This window comes from Felis catus, chromosome A3, assembly GCF_018350175.1.
Source record: "Felis catus isolate Fca126 chromosome A3, F.catus_Fca126_mat1.0, whole genome shotgun sequence".
Taxonomy (NCBI): domain Eukaryota; kingdom Metazoa; phylum Chordata; class Mammalia; order Carnivora; family Felidae; genus Felis; species Felis catus.
Genome location: NC_058370.1, coordinates 29800927 through 29821063, shown reverse-complemented (window position 1 = coordinate 29821063; position 20137 = coordinate 29800927). Strand labels below are relative to the sequence as shown.

Genomic DNA, 20137 nt, shown 5'->3' with positions numbered 1-20137 from the left:
CACCTAGGGGATGGGCATAGGAGGCGAGCAAAGCCAGACTTCACTCCCCAGACCGTGAATCTGAGCAGAGGGACGAAGTCATCCCACGGCGGACGCCGGGCCCATTTGTCCCCCAGATGCTGTGCACATTGCACATGGCTTACGGCTGACCTGTCTCTAAAGACCTGCCCTCGGCCAAGGGCAGCCACCTCACCAAGAAAATGCCTGGGAGATCCCCTCCCCCCGCCCCCAGCCCCCAACTAATACTCAGATATGTTAAAAAAAAAAAAAAAAAGAATCAACCCAAGGGCACCTGGGTGGCTCAGTCGATTTCAGCTCAGGTCATGATCTCACAGTTCGTGGGATCGAGCCCTGTGCTCCCTGCGCTGACGGCGCGGAGCCTGCTTGGGATTCTCTCTCCTCTCTCTCTGCCCCTCCCCCAACTCGAGTTCTCCCTCTCCCTCTCTCTCTCTCTCTTCTTTCAAAATAAATAAACATCAGGGGAAAAAAAAAAAAAAAATCAACCCCCTGGCCTCAGAGCAGGGCAGCTCTGGAGCTGTCCGCGGGATCAGGCTGAGGCTAGACCCCAGCTGACCCACCTTTGCCTGGCTTCTTCCCCAGCCCAGTCCTGCTTCACTCACTCCCGAGAGCCCTCCCTCCCTCCTTCGGCAATCACGCGTGCAAGAGCCCCCATGTCAAGGGCTGCCGCCGGGGAGATCCGACACAGCCATTCCAGGAGTCCTTCGCAGGTTCCTGTTTCGTGATCCTCCAGAAATAGTTTCTGAGCCCCGGGTCTCCAGCTTTCCCTTACATTATGAGCTCTCAGTAGCCTTTCAGTAAGTCCCTTTTGCTCAAATTTACCAAACCTTGTTAGAGAACACGGAACCAGGAGTAGAGGGCTGGCGCCAGACTCTCAAGAACATGAGGGGCATGTCGGAGTGTCCAGAAAGGGCCAGAAGGTAGTGAAACTGACATGCACATTCTGGTTTGGACCCCGCTGCCCTGTGGCAGGTGGGGGATGAAGCAGCTGGGTCGTTGGAGTCACGTGGCCTCCTGAGGGCGGGGTTCTGGCAGATTCCGGTCTGCTACCACAGGATTTCAGGGTTTTAGGGCTTCAAGGACCAGTAAGGCCTAAGAGAGGGGCCTTGGCCCTGGCCTCATGCCTCAGAGGGTCTATTCTGAGCCTCCTCTGGGTGAGACCAGGGGACATACCCTGGGGGCTGTGCCCTGGAACACTCTGTTGTTCCCATGATTATTTCTGGAGGAGCTGGAGGAGTCCTTTCCTCTGGGTCTGTGCTCAGGGGGACCCACTTGAAGTGCGCAAACATGTCTGCGTCGTGGCAAGAGGAGGTGGTTTGTGAGCCGCAAGGGCAGAGCGCCCGCCTGTGTGCATGTCCCTGGGGATGTGGGACAGAACCAGGCTGCAGGGAGAGGTCAGCTCCCCCGCCGCCAACTCTGCGGCCGGAGTCCCAAGAGCAGGAGACTCCAAATTTGAACCGGGGCTTCCAGATCATTATGAGCATATACATGTCAAGGTAAGATGACAGAACATGCATTATTTAACATTTGGTCAGCCTGACCTACAACCTGGCTCAGTAACTCTGTTACTGCCTAGCTGTGCGACCCCGGAGGACAAGACACTGAGGTTCTTTGCGCCACAGGGTCCTGCCTCGTGAAGTGGTCTATATGAGTCTACAAATCCCTCCCAGCCTGGGGCCTGCAGCAAACATAGTTACTGGCCAACAGCCACTCCCTCCTCTTCCTCACTAACAGAACCCCATTTTGGAAGGAGCCCGTGAACACACCCAGCCCTGGGGTGAACCTCTGCTGGCCTAACACACAGCCAGTTTCTTGCCCAGCCTGGAGGAGCTTGGGAGTGGGGACCCCGGGTCTCCTGAGGGTCCCTGAGAAGGAAAAAGCTCAGAGGAGGGAACCATTTTGTGGCGGCCCTCCTTGCCATGAGGAGAGACACCCAGACATGTGGAGGGTGCCAGAAGGGTATAAGAAAGCCCTGGGTGACCCCTGAGCCAGCCACAAGACCACCGACCTCCAACTTTGAATCCTAGTACATAGTAATGTCTTGGTGAGTCAGCCATAACTGGCCAGTTATGAGACAGTGGAGTGGTGAAGGACACAGACCCTGGGGCCCAGTTCTGCTGTTTTGTTTTGTATTGTTTTGTTTTGTTTAACTTGTGCCTCCTTGGGCAAGCCACTCAACCTCTCTGTCCCTGTCTCCTGTCAGCAACAGTAAATAAAAAATACTTCCTCCTTTCTTAGGGTTTTATGGGGCTAATGAGTGTGAACAATTTGGCCCCGTGATGGCATAGCTCACTGATGTGGAAGTCTGTGTTGTCCTCTGTGGGTCAACAGGTCCTATAGCCTGTGTGTCCTGTGCCGTGTCCTTACCACACCGAAGGACTGAGGCACCGAAAGAATATTCTAGAAGCCTTCCTGGCACCTTGGCCTCTGCTTCCTGCTCTCCCTGTGGTGCACCCCTTTCTCAGACTGGAGCGCAGGGCCTGGCCGGGTCCCCAGGGGCGCCCCCCACCCCGCTGGAGGGGCCCCGCAGGCGCCTCGCTCATGCGGCTCTCAGCAGTCAGGGCGCGGCTCTCGCCGACACTGGGTCCCCGAGGCCCTCGGGGCCTCTTCCTGTCTTCCTTTCGGTCGCCCCACAGGGCTCCTGGCCTTCCCCTGGGCTGCTGGGTGGCAGGAGGCGGGATAGCGCAGGGGACGGCCTCTTTGGGCCCAGGAGTGGCAGCCAGTAACCCCAGCAGGGACACAAAGCCAGGCCACTGCTGGAGCTGAGCCCCCCAGAAGTGACTCCATCCATCCTGCCGCCACAAGATTTTAACACTGGAGAGAGTGTCAAAAATACATCTCCTAGATTATTTTGCCTCTTATTTAAGTTGTTTTTTGCAAATTAGACTTTTTTTACGAGGCCTTTTCATGTCTGACTCCTTTAGGCTTAACGTAACCCCCTGTAGACATCTGATGAATATTCGCACTGAGCTCTCCCCATGAGTGTTTTCTCCCCACTCGTGGCGTGGATGCATCTCAGCTCCACACCTGTCTGCCTGAAGCCCAGCATTTTCTCCCGTTGTCCTTGCTCAGTGTGTCGTCTGGGATTCAATTCAGTAAGCAGTTTGTGTTCACTGCTGTTCACCTCTTCACAGTTGACAGGGCATTTGTGCGTCTACACTGCTGAGGGTCCTCGAGTCACACCTGTGGAAAACAGGTGAGGAGGGGGAGGGACAGACTTACTTCCGGCAGCAGAGTCCCTTAGAAGAGGAAGATGAGGCCAACCCCTGCCAACAGGTAGCATGCATGTCACGTGGTACAGCCACCGGGTTGATCCTGAGAAAAGGAGAATAAGAAACGAAGAAACGAGTGGAGGGACGGGGGCAGTTAACTGTTACCTGTTCTCAGAAAAGAGGGTCTAATGGTGAGGAAGTCCTTTAAAGAATATTCTGAGATTCGAGGGGCGCCTGGGTGGCTCATCCGGTTAAGCGCCCGGCTTTGCTCAGGTCATGATCTCAACAGTCGGTGAGTTCAAGCCCCGCGTCAGGCTCTGTGAGGACAGCTTGGAGCCCTGGAGCCTGCTTCGGATTCTGTGTCTCCCTCTCTCTCTGCCCCTCCCCAGCGCATGCTCTGTCTCTCTGTCTCTCTCTCTCTCTCTCTCTCTCTCAAAAATTTAAAAAAAGAAAAGAAAAATAAATAAATAAAAATTACATGTGAATAAAGATCCATGAGCCCAGGTGTAGGAAATGTAAGGATAGAGAAGGTGTGAAAAAACAGACTTGAAAAGGGAACATATAAGGGAAGTGTAGGAACATGGAGTGTCCAGAAGGTCCATGTGACATGTGAGGTGATATATGTGAAATGCCAGTCAGCACAGTAGCAAGACTTTTTCTAGCCCACGTGTCTTCCAAGAAGATGGATATAAGGAGAAGCAGGTCTTCCGGCTTCTCAAGGGAGATGGTGCTTGGGGTCTTTAAGGGGGCCCTGGTGTGAGAGGCAAGTCCTAGAGTGATCGTCTGGGTAGACATGACTGGTTGGGACATGAGTGTCCTGGCCTGTGTCAGGGCCTGACCCCTTCAGTTAGCGTAGCGCCAGCCATTTTCAGATGACAACTCAGACCTGAAGTGCGGAGAGGGTAAGGTGCTGGGCCAAGACCACAGAGCTGGCCTACACCAGGCCTGTGGCCTCCACAGCTCAGTGTCTCAGGAGGCAATAATTTAGACCCAGCTTCTCTCTGGGCCCCATGAATGGAATGAAAATGTTCCTGCTGGGTTAACCCAGAAAGCTACTCTCTCTGGAAAACTCTCTTCAGTTTTTAATAAGAATAAAGGCATTAATAATACAATACTATTGGGGCACCTCAGTGGCTCAGGCGGTTAAGCATCTGACTTTGGCTCAGGTCATGAGCTCATGGTTCATGAGTTTAAGCCCCATATTGAACTTTTCTAAAGCTCTTATATAGTACATTTCAGTCCTCACAACTCTGTGAGGTGTATCCAGTATCTTCCCGACCTCACACTGGAAGAAAGTGAGGCACAGAGAGGTCGGGTAACCTGCCCAAGTCATGACGCTTTGAGAGGCCAGATTCTTGACAGGCCATTGGCTCCAGTGTCCTCACCGTCCCTCAGGGGATGTTCCTGAAAAGCCTGGCATCAGGTCCTGAGTGTGGTGGTTCCCTCCCTGGGACACTGGAGCCCCTCCAGCACTTGGTGGGGAGAAGGCAGTCAGAGCTTTCCCGCGGCACCCAAAGAGGAGGCGAAGAGTCTGGGGTTAGAAGAGCTGGGGGCTGAGTAAATCCTGAAAGGACTCATGCGGCTAGCCTGGGTCCAAGGACGGGACGGGTGCTCCGGTGGCCCAGGAGAGGGAGGCTTTAGTCCCTTCATCCCACGAGCCTGAGGTCACCAACCAAAGTCTGCTTTCTCAGGCTGGGCTCATTTGGCTGTGGCTCCTCCCATCCCCCAACAAGAAACCTTCCGTGCCCCTACTTCCACCCAAAGCCTGAGATGGCACCTGCCCTGGTCCCCATATGCTCCTTATAGGGGTAGGGATTGCGGCAGGTGGCTCGCCCCTCACCTCTGAACCTTACTGGGTTTGGATTTCTCCTTTCCTCCGCAGAAACTCCCTTACCTCCATATTCCCACCTGAGAGGGGAGTAATGGGAACGTGCCAAGAAGCTGTCCTCGAGGTCTCCAGCGTCTGAGTCCCTGAACCCTGCTCCGGGTGTGTGTTTGGGCGCTGTGTGTGTGGGAGTGTCCCCAGCTTCCCCTGGGAGCCTATCCACTCACCCTGTCAGTCCGGATTCCATGTTGGTCCCTCTGCCTGGTCCATGGTAGCCATTTCCTTTTCTGGTGCAAAGCCCTCTGTCTGCACCACCTTGGGTCTGTGCCGTCCTTGGTCATTTTTCCTCTCACAAGGCTAACCATCCTCATGGAGTTCTACACACCTGACTGCCCCCTGTCCCAGCACTCCTGGGCTGGGGCCTGACCCTGCTCCTTACACACCAGCCACTCGGGCCTCCCTCACCACTTTCTCAGGGGGCCTTGTCTGGGCACAGGCTCACTGACCCCTAGCCTCTTCTGGGCTGCCGGAAAGATTGGGAACGGTCTCCTAGAGACCCCCTCACATCTGTCCCTCTTCCCAGGTCCAGAGAGCCACAATTACAGTCACTGCAGCTCCTGTCACATCGCAGCCACACGGCTGCCAATGACAGCACAGAGGCTGGCACCCCTCCCCCACAGGCCCCCACAGACAGGTCCACGTGCGTCCCCAGATGCCTGAATCACTGCTGACGGTTTGGGACCTGGAGGCCGTGGGCTCCTGGGGAGCCACTGGGGAGGGGGGTGGCGGCCACGTCGTCTCCCAGGAACACCTGCGGACATAAATAGGCAGCGAGCGAAGGCAGCCCAGCACAGTCCGCACAGCGGCCCCACACACTGTGCCCACCTGCTCCAGGATGCCGGACACCATGCTACCCGCCTGCTTCCTGGGCCTGCTGGCCTTCACCTCCGCCTGCTACTTCCAGAACTGCCCGAGGGGTGGCAAGAGGGCCATGTCTGACCTGGAGCTGAGACAGGTATGACTGTGGCCCATCTCAGGGCTGCATGGAGGGGGCAGAGCCCTAGGGCTGGCATCTAGTTCAGGGGCTAGGAGGGAAGGAAGTCATGGGGGAGGCAAGGCTTTAGGGGACCGGCCAAGAAGGGAGGCTTGACATGGCTGGGCAGAAGGGGCCAGGCTGCCGGGCAGGCTAGGACAGGCTACAGGACTTCCTAGACACTATCCTCAGCCAGGCAGGGGATGCAGGAAAGACAGCTGTTTCCCCGGTCTGTGGGACCTGGGATTGGGGCCGGTCCATGAGACCTGGACAGCGAGGCCTCCTCTGTGCCCATGGGGACCTTGCAGCCCCGACAGGCTCTGTCCCAGCCAGGATTGGAGGCTTTCCCATCCAGCCTTCAGCCTCTGCTGGCCACAGCACCCCCCCGCCCCGGCCCCAAGCCTCACACAGAAGCTGGCCATTGTTCTGAGCTCATTCAAGTGAGGGTGCCACTTCCTTCGAGGAAGTTCTGCTGGGTACCTAGCCCAGTTCTGTGCTGCACGACCAGTAGATTCCCTTGTATCCATTCCCTTCCATTTCCATTGGAAGGAAATGCAATCAGCATGCCCAGTTCTGCCCAGGCCACAGGTGGCTAAATTTTGAGCCACTGAACAAACTAGAGTGGATAGGGAGCAGCCCCCACAGACTACTCTTCTCTCTGCTTGGCACCTTTGGAAGCCCGAGTCACCAAGGGGCCTCATGCTCTCCCTGGGTCTCCGGCTCCCTTCACCCACAGTCCACAGAGGTGAGCAGAGGTCAGGGCCCAGAGAGGCCCACCAGCTTGCTGCGATGGGACAGGAAAGGGGAGGAAGGGCCTGGAAGTGTTCTGGGCATGGCAGGACGCTCTCTGCTAGGGGCGTGGGTGCTGAAGATCAAGTTTGAGTGAGGGCGCGGGAGAAGGTCTGAGTTATGGGAAGGGCGGTGGGCAGCTGAGAAGGGTGCACTCCAGAGCTGAGAGGGAGGGTGTCTTCCGTGTAGCCCGGGGGTGGGGGTGGGGTGGGACAGAGAGGGTGCTGAGGGCTGTCACTGAGTGCAGTATCCTCAGTCACCTGAAAACCAAGGGGGTTTAGTGGACGTGTGGCCCCGCCCGTGACCGCGGCCCCTGCACACCCCGGGCCTCGCAGGGCCCGCGCTCACCCCCCGCCCCCCGCCCTCCCGCCAGTGCCTCCCCTGCGGCCCCGAGGGCAAAGGGCGCTGCTTCGGGCCCAGCATCTGCTGCGGCGACGAGCTCGGCTGCTTCGTGGGCACGGCCGAGGCGCTGCGCTGCCAGGAGGAGAACTACCTGCCGTCGCCCTGCCAGTCGGGCCACAAGCCGTGCGGGAGCGGGGGCCGCTGCGCCGCCGCGGGGATCTGCTGCAACGACGGTGCGCTGCCGGGGCGGCCCGGGGGCGGCGGGGGCGGGGCCGGGGTCCAGGTGGCGGTGCGGAGGTCCCCGTGGGCGCGGCCCCGGGGGCGGGCGGGGGCGGGGCCGGGGTCCAGGCGGGGCAAGTCCGGAGGTCCCGGTGGGCGTGGCCCCGGGGGCGGGCGGGGGCGGGGCCGGGGTCCAGGCTGGGGGACATGTCCGGAGGTCCCGGTGGGCGTGGCCCCGGGGGGTGGGCGGGGTCCCGCGGGCCCGGCCAGGTCGATCTGGGTCGGTCAGCGGCGCGCTCTGCCCGTGACCCCCGCAGAGAGCTGCGTGACCGAGCCCGAGTGCCGGGAGGGCGCTGGTTTTCACCGCCGCGCGCGCGCCAGCGACCGGAGCAACGGGACCCAGCTGGACGGGTCGACCGGCGCCCTGCTGCTGAGGCTGGTGCAGCTGGCGGGGGCGCCCGAGCCCGCGGAGCCCGCCGCACCCGGCGTCTACTGAGCCGCCCGCTCCCCCCTCCCGCCCCCGCAGTCCAGAAAATAAACCTTTTAAAATGCACCCGCGAGTGTCTGTTTCCGTCTCCAGGGGTGAGGAGGGGGGCAGAAGAGACGGTGGGGCGCGGACCCCCCACCTCACCCGCCGCAACTAGTCCGGGATCCTTAGAGGAAGAGATCTTGGCTCTGCAGAGTTCTAGGGACCGGGCGACCTGGGGGGGGGCGCGGAGGGGGGGGGACAGAGCCAGAGCCGGGAGTAGGGCATCCTCTGGCAGAGGCATAGAAGTAAAGGCAAGGAGGAGAGAGACATTGGTGGACAAGATAGTGAGAGAGGACAGAGGAAGCCGAGATGGAGAGAGAGAGGTTGAGAGCCTCAGAGGGAAGCGCGAGAAAGGCCGGAGGGGAGGAACCAAGGGAATTCCAATCCCCATTTACATCCCAGGAGACTGAGGCACAGCTTCAGGGACCCACCCAACACCCCAGATTTCCAGTCTACTATTTCATTCAGGGTTGTGCCGTGTGTGTGTGTGTGTGTGTGTGTGTGTGTTGGGGGGGGGTGGCAAATCACCCCAGATACACCAGAGAGAGGGCCAGGTTCTCTCTGTCCAGGAAAAAAGCTAAGCAGGTCCCATGGGGGCCCTTCAGCCAGAGTGGGAGAGGGAGCCCACCGAGACCCTAACTACATGCCCCCCCATCCGTGCTGCCACACAGACCAACAAATAATCATGAGCCACATTCCTTATGATCCTTGACCACAGTTACAGATGTAGACCCTGAGATACTCATTCAAAACCACAAACACAACAGACTCAACCATGGACAGGTGCACACACTCACATTAGGACCTTCCACCCTTGGACACATGCAACTTCAGGGAAAACATCCACTGGTATTTAGCCTGTGCTATTCTGTGTCCCTATGTCCTTCTTTGTCCCCTCTATTCCTTTATCCCCTTTGTGCCTCACTCCCCTGTCTTTCCCCATCCTCCAGCTCCTTGGCCCACTCTTGCTTCTCTCCTTGTCCCATTACATCCCTCCCTTACCCCTTCTGCCCTCTCACTCCCTCCGTCACCTCCCAGCCTCTCTCTCTGCCCCCTCTGTTCTCCACATCCTATCCTTGGGATTTCTTGCTCCAGAACTTGGGGTGAGAAGAGGCTGCATCTCCTCTGGAATCTTCCACTTAGAGGCCAGGAGGGAGCAAAGACAGAAGTCACTCTGTGCCCTGACCCCAACACCCTACCTTGGGGCAAAGCCTTATGACTCAGCCTCAGTCAGACCTGGCCAGGTTCCACGTGCCAAGTCAAGGTCAAGTTTTTTCTGGTCTTAGAGCTCCGTTTTCTGTCACCCCTGACCTGGCTCAGTGCCCATCATGATTAAATGTAGAGGGAGGGCAAGAGCTGTGTGGGCTTTTATCCCTGCCATGGTCTCCTGCCTCTGCCCTGGTATGGCCCATCCAGGGTGGGTCCCAGGTCTTGGTAGGACTGTCTGTGGCAGGACCAGACCTAATAAGAATTTAGAAACCTTTCCTGACACAAAGAAGTGGAAAGAAGCAGCTGGTTTTTTTAATTCTTTTAATGTTATTTATTTTTGAGAGAAACAGACACAATGCGAGTGGGTTAGGGGCAGAGAGAGAGGGAGACACAGAATCCGAAGCAGGCTCCAGGCTCCCAGCCGTCAGCACAGAGCCCGATGTGGGGCTCGAACTCACAGAGCTGTGAGATCATGACCTGACCTGAAGTCAGACGATCAACTGAGCCACCCAGGCGCCCCGCAGCTGGTTTAAATAAAAATGGATCATATACCTAGATGTAAAACCTAAACTATAAAACATCTTTTTAAAAAAAATTTTAAAATGTTTTGTATTTATTTTTGAGAGCGTGTGAGAGAGAACAACTAGGGGAGGAGCAGAGAGAGAGGGGGACAGAGGATCCGAAGCGAGCTCTGAGCTGACAGCAACAAGCCCGATGTGGGGCTCGCACTCTCACAAACCAAGAGATCATGACCTGAGCCAAAGTTGGATGCTCAACCGATTGAGCCACCCAGGAGCCTCCAAACTGTGAAACATCTTGAAGAAACTATGGAAGAAATGGTTCATGACCTTGAGCAACAACTCAACTCAAATTTTTATTCTTTTTTTTTTTTTAACATTTATTTATTTTTGAGAGACAGAATAAGACAGAGCACGAGTGGGGGAGGGGCGGGGGGGGAACACAGAATCCAAAGCAGACTCCAGGCTCTGAGCTGTCAGCACAGAGTCCGATGTGGGGCTTGAACTCACGGACCACGAGATCATGACCTGAGCCAGAGTCAGACGCTTAACCGGCTGAGCCACCCAGGTGCTCCTCAACTCAAATTTTTAAATGGGCAAAAGATTTGGGGCCCCTGGCTGGCTCAGTCAGTAGAGCATGCAACTCTTGATCGCAGGGTTGTGAGATCGAGCCCCACGTGGAGTGCAGAGATTACTTAAAATCTTTTAAAAAAATAAAATAAATAGGCAAAAGATTTAAACAGACGTATAGCCAAATAACATATATAGGTGGCAAATAAACACATGTTAAGATGTTGAACAGCATTAGCTGGTGGGGAAATGCAAATTAAAACCACAATGAGACATTCATTACAATGACTTTATTTATTTATTTGTTTATTTTTGGGACAGAGAGAGACAGAGCATGAACGGGGGAGGGGCAGAGAGAGAGGGAGACACAGAATCGGAAACAGGCTCCAGGCTCTGAGCCATCAGCCCAGAGCCTGATGCGGGGCTCGAACTCACGGACCGCGAGATCATGACCTGGCTGAAGTCGGACGCTTAACCGACTGCGCCACCCAGGCGCCCCTCATTACAATGACTTTAAAAAGTGCTAACAATATCAGGTACTGACAAGGCTATGGAGTGACTGGGACTTTCGTATATTGTTGATGAAGACGCAAAATCAGGCAACCACTCTGGAAAAATGTTTAATAGTTTCTCGTAAAGTTATGCTTTTGCTTACTGTTTAACCCAGCCAATCCCATCAGTCATCCAAGTGAAATGGAAATGTTTGGAATGGCTCTGTTGGTAATCAGCAAAACTGTGTAAGTTTGAAACAGGTGAGAATTTGAGTTAACCATCCTGAGTTAATTTTTGTATTGTCCAAGTTATGGGTTGTGATTCGTTTTTGGCATCTGGGTAGTCATTTGTCCCTGCACTGCTTGTTCAAATGATGAGTCTTTCCCTTTTAGGTTGTCTTCGTAACTCCCACAAAATCATTTGACCATATCCATGTAGGTCTATTTCTTGACTCCTTTGTCAGTTCCATCGGTCTGTAGAGCTGTCCCTTCTCCATTACCATCTTGTCTCCAATATGATAGCTTTTAGTAAGTCTGGAAATCAGGTAGCATGACTCTTCCAACTTTGTTCTTTTTCAGAATTGGTTTGGGTAGGGGTGCCTGGGTGGCTCAGTCGGTTAAGTGTCTAACTCTTGGTTTCGGCTCAGGTCATGATCTCACAGCTTTGTGTGTTCGAGTCCCACATCGGGCTCTGTGCTGGCAGCGCGGAGCCTGCTTGGAATTCTCTCTCTCTCTGCCCCTCCCCTACTCATCCTGCCTCTGTCTCTCTCAAAATAAATAAACTTAAAAAAAATTTTTTTTAGTCTTTTTTTTGTTTTTTTTAATTTTTAATTTTTTATCTTTTTTTTTTTTTATTTTTTTTTTCAACGTTTATTTATTTTTGGGACAGAGAGAGACAGAGCATGAACGGGGGAGGGGCAGAGAGAGAGGGAGACACAGAATCGGAAACAGGCTCCAGGCTCTGAGCCATCAGCCCAGAGCCCGACGCGGGGCTCGAACTCACGGACCGCAAGATCGTGACCTGGCTGAAGTCGGACGCTTAACCGACTGCGCCACCCAGGCGCCCCATTTTTTTATCTTTTTTAATGTATGAAATTTATTGTCAAATTGGTTTCCATACAACACCCAGTGCTCATCCCAAAAGATGCCCTCTTCAATGCCCATCACCTACCCTCCCCTCCCTCCCACCGCCTCTCAACGCTCAGTTTGTTCTCAGTTTTTTTTTTTATTTTTTTTTAATGTTTATTTATTTTTGAGACAGAGAGAGACAGAGCATGAACAGGGGAGGGGCAGAGAGAGAGGGAGACACAGAATCCGAAACAGGCTCCAGGCTCTGACCTGTCAGCACAGAGCCCGACGTGGGGCTCGAACTCACAGACCGTGAGATCATGACCTGAGCCGAAGTCGGACGCTTAACAGACTGAGCCACCCAGGCGCCCCTGTTCTCAGTTTTTAAGAGTCTCTTATGCTTTGGCTCTCTCCCACTCTTAAAAATGTTAAAAAAAAAAAAAAAAAAAAAAAAGAATTGGTTTGGGTATTTTAGTTCCTTTGCTATTCCATATAAATTTTGCAAGCAGCTTAATGATTTCTACAAAAAAAAAATCCCACACAAACAAACAAAAACACACTTAAAAACACACTTCTGGGAGTTTGATTGGAATTACGTAGTAATAGAATTGTAACTATATTTTCCAGCTTCCGTTGCAGGGAGGTGTGTCCATATGACCATGTTCTTGTTAATAAAATGTGAGTAGGGGGCGCCTGGGTGGCTCAGTCGGTTAAACGTCCGACTTCGACTCAGGTCATGATCTCGCGGTCCGTGAGTTCAAGCCCCGCGTCGGGCTCTGTGCTGACAGCTCAGAGCCTGGAGCCTGTTTCAGATTCTGTGTCTCACTCTCTCTCTGACCCTCCCCCATTCATGCTCTGTCTCTTTCTGTCTCAAAAATAAATAAACGTTAAAAAAAATTTAAAAAAATGTGAGTAAAAGGGATAGTGAACTTGGGGTCTTATGACAGTGGGTGTGCCTCCACCCCACTCTTTCCTTTCCCACCCGTTGGAATCCACAGCATCCTAGACTCAAGTATCAGACAATGACAAGGACAAGGAGATGCCAGAACTTCATGGCAGAAGAAATCTGGGTCCCTAAGTGATGGAATGGGACAGAGCCAGGAATGCTCATCTTAGGCTGATAAGAAACAGAGAAATAAACATCTACCCTCTAGAAGCCTCTAAAGCCTCCTTACCATTTCAGTGTTTTTATTACAGCAGCCTAACCTTAACCTTAACCAACCATAACCCCTGAATTCTGCAACGATTGAAAAGTGAAACAAAAGAACGTGGCCTATGGAAGCCGCAATACCACCTTTATTATTGATAGAGCTGATGTTAGAGAGTTTCTATCTGCTGGCACGTGGGCTTTGTCAGGCCGATTAACAAGTTGGAGACAAGTTTACCGTCCCAGGCACAGGGAGCTGGACCTGCTTCCCAGGACTTTCCTGCTTCTTTGCTTTTCCATGCACTTACCATGATGACAGCGTGTGCTTCCCAGGCTGGCAGCCTGATCCCATGAGGCATCGGAGATGAAGGGGTGGGCTTGTGCACGTGCACATTCCTTTCCCCTCAAATCATCCCATCAGCTACTCCCCCCCCCCCCCCCGCCGCCCCACCTCAAGGAGAATTACCTCGGGGATGCCTATAAGAAGGAAATATCAGGAATGGGGAAAAAATATCCCCGACCTCTGCCCCATAGACAATCATCTTTTATGATGCTTCAAAAACTTTTGGTAGATTTTCACACCATTCCAGATTTAAAAACTAAATTACACTAAACTTAGGTATGGAAGAGAAGCAAGCTTCCTTAACCTATGCGTACGGACCCTACAGAAAACAGAAATTGCGGCCCTTCAGCATCGCACCGCAGATCGTCGCGAATACAGCACGATGGGAAAATAAATCAGCCGTAAATGTTCAGCGATCAAGTTGATATTTATAGTTTTCAGACTGGGGCGCCTGGCTGGCTCAACCAGTGGAGCCCGCGGCTTAACCTTGGGGTCATAGTTTAAGCCGCATGTTGGATGTTCGGCTTTGAGTTTACATAAAAAAAAAAAAAAAAAAAAAAAAAAACAGGGGCGCCTGGGTGGCTGGTGAAGCGTCCGACTTCAGCTCAGGTCATGATCTCACGGTTGGTGAGATCGAGCCCCGAGTGGGGTTCTGTGCTGGTAGAGCCTGCTTGGGATTCTCTCTCTTCTCTCTTTCCCTCTCTGTCTCTCAAAATAAATACAATAAAATAGTGTAAATTAGGAATATGAATTATGTAAATAATAATACTAATTTGTAAAACAACAGCTGTGTGAGACTTTAGGACAAGAGTGTTCCAGTCTGAAAACCATGCTTTTTTTTTAAATTAGTTTTTTCTAATTTTTTAAAAGTTTATTTATTTATTTTGAGAGAGACAGAGACAGCGTGAGTAGGGGAGGGACAGAGAGAGAGGGAGAAAGAGAGAGAGAGAGAATCTCAAGCAGGCTCCATACCATCAGCGCACAGCCGATGTGGGGTTGAACTTTGAAAACCAGGAGGTCATGACCTGAGCTGAAACTTACAAAACCACGAGGTCATGACCTGAAACTGAGAGTCTGACGCTTGACTAAGCCACCCAGGCGCACCCCTTTAATTTTTTTAAATGTTTAATTTTGAGGGAGAGAGAGAGAGAGAGGAGAGCAAGAGCGAGAGCGAGCATGAGTGGGGGAGGGGCAGAGAGAGGGAGACACAGAATCCGAATCAGGCTCCAGGCTCCGAGCTATCAGCACAGAGCCTGACACAGGGCTCGAACTCAGGAACCATGAGATCCTGACCTGAGCGGAAGTCAGACGTTTAACCCACTGAGCCACCCAGGTGCCCCTAAACAGACTCTTAACTATAGAGAACAAACTGATGGTTACCAGAGGGGAGGTTGGTGGGGAGATGGGGGAAATAGGTGAAGGGGATTGAGTGCACTTGTCGATGAGCATTGGGTGATACATGGAACTGTTGAATCACTACATTGTACACCTGAAATTAATGTAACACTGTGTGTTAACTATACTGGAATTAAGGATAATGAATTAAAAATAAACATGACCACACACTGTTGCCACGCATATGCAAACTCAACGATATATTAATATCATAAAGCATTCAGGCACTATTTAAATTTCCCCAAGTGTTCCATGACTACACTCTTTGCAATTAGTTGATATCTGAGCCTGTATTTTCCTTAAGGTACAAAAGAGAATTTTTTTTATTTTTATGTTTTTAAATTTTATTATTATTTTTTTTAACATTTATTTATTTTTGAGGCAGAGAGAGAGAGAGCATGAACAGGGGAAGGTCAGAGGAAGAGGGAGGCATAGAATCTGAAACAGGCTCCAGGCTCTGAGCTGTCAGCACAGAGCCTGACGCGGGGCTCGAACCCACAGACCGCGAGATCATGACCTGAGCCGAAGTCGGACGCTTAACTGACGGAGCCACCCAGGCGCCCCAAGAATTTTTTTTTTAAAGTAAGCTCTACTCCCAAAGTGGGGCTCGAACTCATGACCCCTAGATCAAGAGTCACCTGCTCTACCGACTGAGCCAGCCAGGCACCCCACAAAAGAGAATATTGATCCTGGTTGCCCTTCTACCTTTTTATTTTCATTTTCTTTTTTTTTTTTTTAATTTTTTTAACGTTTTATTTATTTATTTTTTATTTTTTTTTTCAACGTTTATTCATTTTTTTGGGACAGAGAGAGACAGAGCATGAACGGGGGAGGGGCAGAGAGAGAGGGAGACACAGAATCGGAAACAGGCTCCAGGCTCTGAGCCATCAGCCCAGAGCCCGACGAGGGGCTCGAACTCACGGACCGCGAGATCGTGACCTGGCTTAAGTCGGACGCTTAACCGACTGCGCCACCCAGGCGCCCCTAACGTTTTATTTATTTTTGAGACAGAGAGAGACAGAGCATGAACAGTGGAGGGTCAGTGAGAGGGAGACACAGAATCTGAAACAGGCTCCAGGCTCTGAGCTGTCAGCACAGAGCCTGACGCGGGGCTCGAACCCATGGACCGTGAGATCGTGACCTGAGCCGAAGTCGGCCGCTTAACCGACTGAGCCACCCAGGGGCCCCTATTTTCATTTTCTTACGTTTTTATTTTCCTGAACTTCTTGTAGAGAATGGGTCCCAATTTCTTTTTATATTTGTTATAAGTAGAAACTGGATTGTGTGTATGTCGCCTAGCGTAGCCTTGCCTGTTTGGTCACATATTAAAGTAATATTTTGTACTAAATTCCTTTTCTCTATATTACCGCTAAGACTAATTACACGTTTTTTGAAATTATGTGTAGGTGGGCATATTGTCTAGGAATTTCACTTCCGGGTAGAAGAAGAACAAAGAATAAAGTTACACAAAGTGGGAACAACTGCCCTGGACAAGCCCCCAAGCACTTTGGAGGTCTGAAGGGGTCATTCTAGCGAGAACCAAAGGCCGTGGGACTGAGCAGCCAAGAAGGATGGAGAATGACACCCAGCTTGCTTCTGTGCCGGTGGGGCCACTGGACCCAGCTTGACGCCACCTCTGGGACAAACTCAGGAAAAGAGGCGTCAGTCTGACCCTGTGTTTTGAGGCAATAAAATACTATCGACCTTTGGATTCTTGGGAAGAGTGGGACAGCAAAGTGGGTGCCTGAGTGGGTGAGGGGACCTGAGCTCTCTCCCAGGGTGACAGCTGGGCTGGCACCCCAGGACACTCAGGGGAAGCAGTGAGGTCCCAGGGGAGATCCCAGACTTCCTGCTAAAGTGGCGGGGGTGAGGGGGGGGACTCTCCAGCTCGGGAAAGCACAAATCCGTTCCCACACGTCTCTAGTTGAGGAGCTCGGTCACCTCTAGCTGCAGCCCTCCCTGGCTGTGTGGTTTCTGAGGGACACAGAACTCTGCGACCGTCCTCAAATACCCAGCTAGTGCACCGAGTCCTTCCTCATGGTTGGTTTAAACGGGACTCCGCTTTGAGTTATCTCGTGTCCCTTTTGATGACTAATCCCCCCAGATGTGGGGTCAAAGGAGGGGCTAGTCTCATGGCCTCAGCAAGGACCGCAGTCTATACAGTGGAATATTACTCAGCCACGAAAAGGGTGAGATCTTGCCATTTGTGCCAACGCGGATGGACCTAGAGGGTATTATGCTAACTGAAATAAGACAGAAAAAGACAAACACCGTATGGTTTCACTTATATGTGAAATCTAAAACAAAACAAATAATAAACTAAAAAAACAAACAAAAAGAACCACAGTCCAGGTTGCTGTAAGCCACTGGGATTTTCAAAAGCCTCATCTCTATTCTTCTTACACATCTTAGCAATAATGATCTTTTTTTCATTTTTAAAATGTATATTTATTCAAATGCGATATGCATATAAAATATAAAAATATATTCAAATATGATATACATATAAAAGTTAGCAAATCACATGCACATGTTAAGTTTTCAGAAAATGAACACACCTGTTTTACCAGCTCCCAGACCAGGAGAAGAGAGTATGACCAGAATTGCCCTTGGACCCCCTCCAGTCACCACCGCACCCAAGATTTTGCCTGTTTTCGTAATTTATAGTAAAAAAAGTCTTACGGTCCGCTTCAGGGTATTTTTTTCTCTCTCCACCCGGTGAGACCCACATACTGCTGTGTGTGTGTGGGGGGGGGGGGGGTGCTATGCAGACCTCCAGTGTGGGAGAAAGCCCTAGAAACTACACTTTTTCTAACAGCGATCTGTTGCTGTTTCACTTGCAGGGGGAGTGTGGCCGTGGACCTTCTGAAACTGCTCGGGTAAGTGAATGACCGCATGTTTTGGGAAAGAGGAATTAGGCCGTCTTGATTCCCAAAAGGGTTTTGGATCCAGGAATGGCCGAGAAATAGGTTGAAGATTCTGTTTGTTGGCGGCTTTTGTGTTTTGCGGTCATTCTGTGGCGGTGGGCTCCCAGGAGTCCCTGGCCCGCGGGGTCCCCAGCACTGCCAAGTTCCTCAGCCGCACAGGCAGAGGCAGGCCTGCTGGGTCCTCGGCACCTCGGCCACCTCTTCTGCGCACCAGTGGCCTCCGGTGGCCTGGAGTCCAGCTCCTCGGAAACGTGAAAGCCCTTCAGCTGCGAGGCCCCAAACCCAGCCCTCGGGTCGCGGTTCAAGCCTCCCTCCAGAGGTAGGGAAGTCATTCCCCCGCCACTGGCCGCCTCCCCTTCCTCTGGTTCCCTGTCAGCACCCCAGTCGTTTGGGTTCTTTGAAATGTTCCTGGTTAGGCCACCTGCTACAGGCCCCCAGCTCTGTTTGGAGCGGGAAGCTGGGGTCTGTTTCCGTCTCCCTCGTTCGCCAGCCCGTGCAGGACTTCGACTGCGGGAACCGCGCGCCCCGAACCCCGGCCCTCCCGCTCGGAATTGCCCGGACACGCAGGCCCCGCCAGGCGCGACCCTCGGGGTTCTCCCAGCGCCCTCCTTCCCGTTTCTGAAAACAAGACGCCAGACGAGTTGCAGGGGGAGAAAATTCTGCTTTATTTTATTTCATTATTTCTGGGGTGGCTGCGGAGTGGCGAGGGGCGTGCTGCGCCGCTGTCCGGGTCGTCGGCTCAGCGCTGGGAGAAGGCGGCCTCGGCGTCGCAGGCGGGGTCGGCGCGGCAGCCGTCTGGAAGGACAGCGGGTCAGGGGCCGCCCTGCGCGGTCCCCTCCGGGTCCCGGGTCCTCGGCCTCTGCCCCTCCTCCGCGCCCCCGGCCCCGGCTCACCCGGGCTGCAGCAGACGCCGGCAGCGGCGCAGCGGCCCCGGGAGCCACGCCCACTGGGACTTCCACACCGGCACCACCTGGACTCCGCCCCCGGGGCCGCGCCCACCGGGACCTCCGCACCGCCCCCACCTGGACCCCGGCCCCGCCCCCGCCGCCCCCGGGCCGCCCCGGCAGCGCACCGTCGTTGCAGCAGATCCCCGCGGCGGCGCAGCGGCCCCCGCTTCCGCACGGCTTGTGGCCCGACTGGCAGGGCGACGGCAGGTAGTTCTCCTCCTGGCAGCGCAGCGCCTCGGCCGTGCCCACGAAGCAGCCGAGCTCGTCGCCGCAGCAGATGCTGGGCCCGAAGCAGCGCCCTTTGCCCCCGGGTCCGCAGGGGAGGCACTGGCGGGAGGGCGGGGGGTGAGCGCGGGCCCTGCGAGGCCGGGGGCCCGGGCTCGGGGTGTGCAGGGGCCGCGGTCACGGGCGGGGGCGCACGTCCACTAAACCCCCTGGGGCCCCGGCGGGACGGGCAGAGGCGGTGGGTCGCGGCGGGGGCTCACCTGGCGCACGTCGAGGTCCAGCGCGGCCCTCTTGCCGCCCAGGGGGCAGTTCTGGATGTAGCAGGCGGAGGTCAGCGCCAGGAGGCCGAGCAGGCAGCAGGCGAGGCTGGAGCCGGCCATGGTGTGGACACACTGGGTCGGGGGCGGCGGCTGCGGCGGCGACTCTCCCACCGGCCTTTTTATGGCTGGGGCCGCAGCAGGCGGAGCCCTGTCTAAGAGGGCCGCCGTATGACTGGTCACAGCGGGTCACTGCGGGTCAGGTCCTGGGCGCCCGGCGCGCCCCCTCATTTGCAGGGGCCTGGCCCTGTCACGGTCACCGCCTCGGCTAATGGACTGGGGGCAGGGGAGGCAGACAGTGAGGCCGTGCGGGGGAGGGTGGCCTGTGCGGTGACCTAGGGTGGGACAGGGAGTATGGGGGTCTGCGGCCCAACCAAGGACTGTGTAGCTCGTCTCCCAATACCTGGTGGATGGGTTACAGGGCAGACCCTTGGATCCCGCCAGGGTCCCCATCTGCCCTCTGCCCTGGCCGCAGCACATCCTGTTTCCTCTGTTCCCGAGGTCCCGGATTGCTGAACCCAAATTTCCAGGAACCCACTCCCACCCTCCCACCAGCACCCGCTTCCCTGCACCTGGAACTTGTATAGGGAAAGGGCTTTATTTTCTCTAACTTCTAACCGAAATTTAGCCTTTGCTTCAACCATGAGGTGGGCAAAGAACCAGTGGGATTTGCAACGCATGTGGCTTTGTCACAAATCAAAATGACGGATATTCTCCTATCACATTACAGCTATTGCAAATGTCTCCAAACATTGTTTAGACTCATCATCACTTTGAAATTATGGCAGTTACTGGACGTTATCTAATGCTGCATTTATGTATTTATATTTTTAATATATAAATTTTTTATATCTAATGCTTTAAATAAGCATTGTGACTGTATCACAAATTTGTTTTAACATTTTGATATCTGAATATAAATATACTTGGTTTCTTTTGTAATCCTATGTCTTTTGTTTTATGCATTTAAAAAGAGTGCTTTTTTTGTTTTTGCATTTTTAATATATCTTAAA

At 53.6% G+C, this 20137-nt stretch overlaps 2 protein-coding genes across 2 annotated transcripts; one reads left to right on the top strand and one right to left on the bottom strand.

Annotated features, from left to right (window-relative positions):
• The first annotated feature begins 4792 nt into the window (after positions 1–4792).
• On the top strand, positions 4793–7991 carry AVP (arginine vasopressin). The gene is made up of 4 exons (XM_023251396.2): positions 4793–5217; positions 5639–6070; positions 7251–7452; positions 7756–7991. Exons 2-4 carry the CDS (start codon positions 5951–5953, stop codon positions 7932–7934), a joined length of 501 nt encoding a protein of 166 aa, XP_023107164.1. The 5' UTR covers positions 4793–5217; positions 5639–5950; the 3' UTR covers positions 7935–7991.
• Positions 7992–18276: 10285 nt separating this feature from the next.
• OXT (oxytocin/neurophysin I prepropeptide) lies at positions 18277–19281 on the bottom strand. The gene is made up of 3 exons (XM_023250914.2): positions 19068–19281; positions 18708–18909; positions 18277–18430 (listed from the first exon to the last, which is right to left on the bottom strand). The coding sequence occupies exons 1-3, from the start codon at positions 19185–19187 to the stop codon at positions 18375–18377; spliced, it is 378 nt and encodes a 125-aa protein (XP_023106682.1). The 5' UTR covers positions 19188–19281; the 3' UTR covers positions 18277–18374.
• Positions 19282–20137: the final 856 nt, after the last annotated feature.

Coding starts and splice junctions, on each gene's coding strand:
- AVP (XM_023251396.2), top strand. CDS start 5,951: ATGCCGGACACCATGCTACCCGCCTGCTTCCTGGGCCTGCTGGCCTTC. Junction 6,071..7,250: donor CTGACCTGGAGCTGAGACAG/GTATGACTGTGG, acceptor CCCTCCCGCCAG/TGCCTCCCCTGCGGCCCCGA. Junction 7,453..7,755: donor GGGGATCTGCTGCAACGACG/GTGCGCTGCCGG, acceptor TGACCCCCGCAG/AGAGCTGCGTGACCGAGCCC.
- OXT (XM_023250914.2), bottom strand. CDS start 19,187: ATGGCCGGCTCCAGCCTCGCCTGCTGCCTGCTCGGCCTCCTGGCGCTG. Junction 18,910..19,067: donor TGGACCTCGACGTGCGCCAG/GTGAGCCCCCGC, acceptor CCCTCCCGCCAG/TGCCTCCCCTGCGGACCCGG. Junction 18,431..18,707: donor GGGGATCTGCTGCAACGACG/GTGCGCTGCCGG, acceptor CTGTCCTTCCAG/ACGGCTGCCGCGCCGACCCC.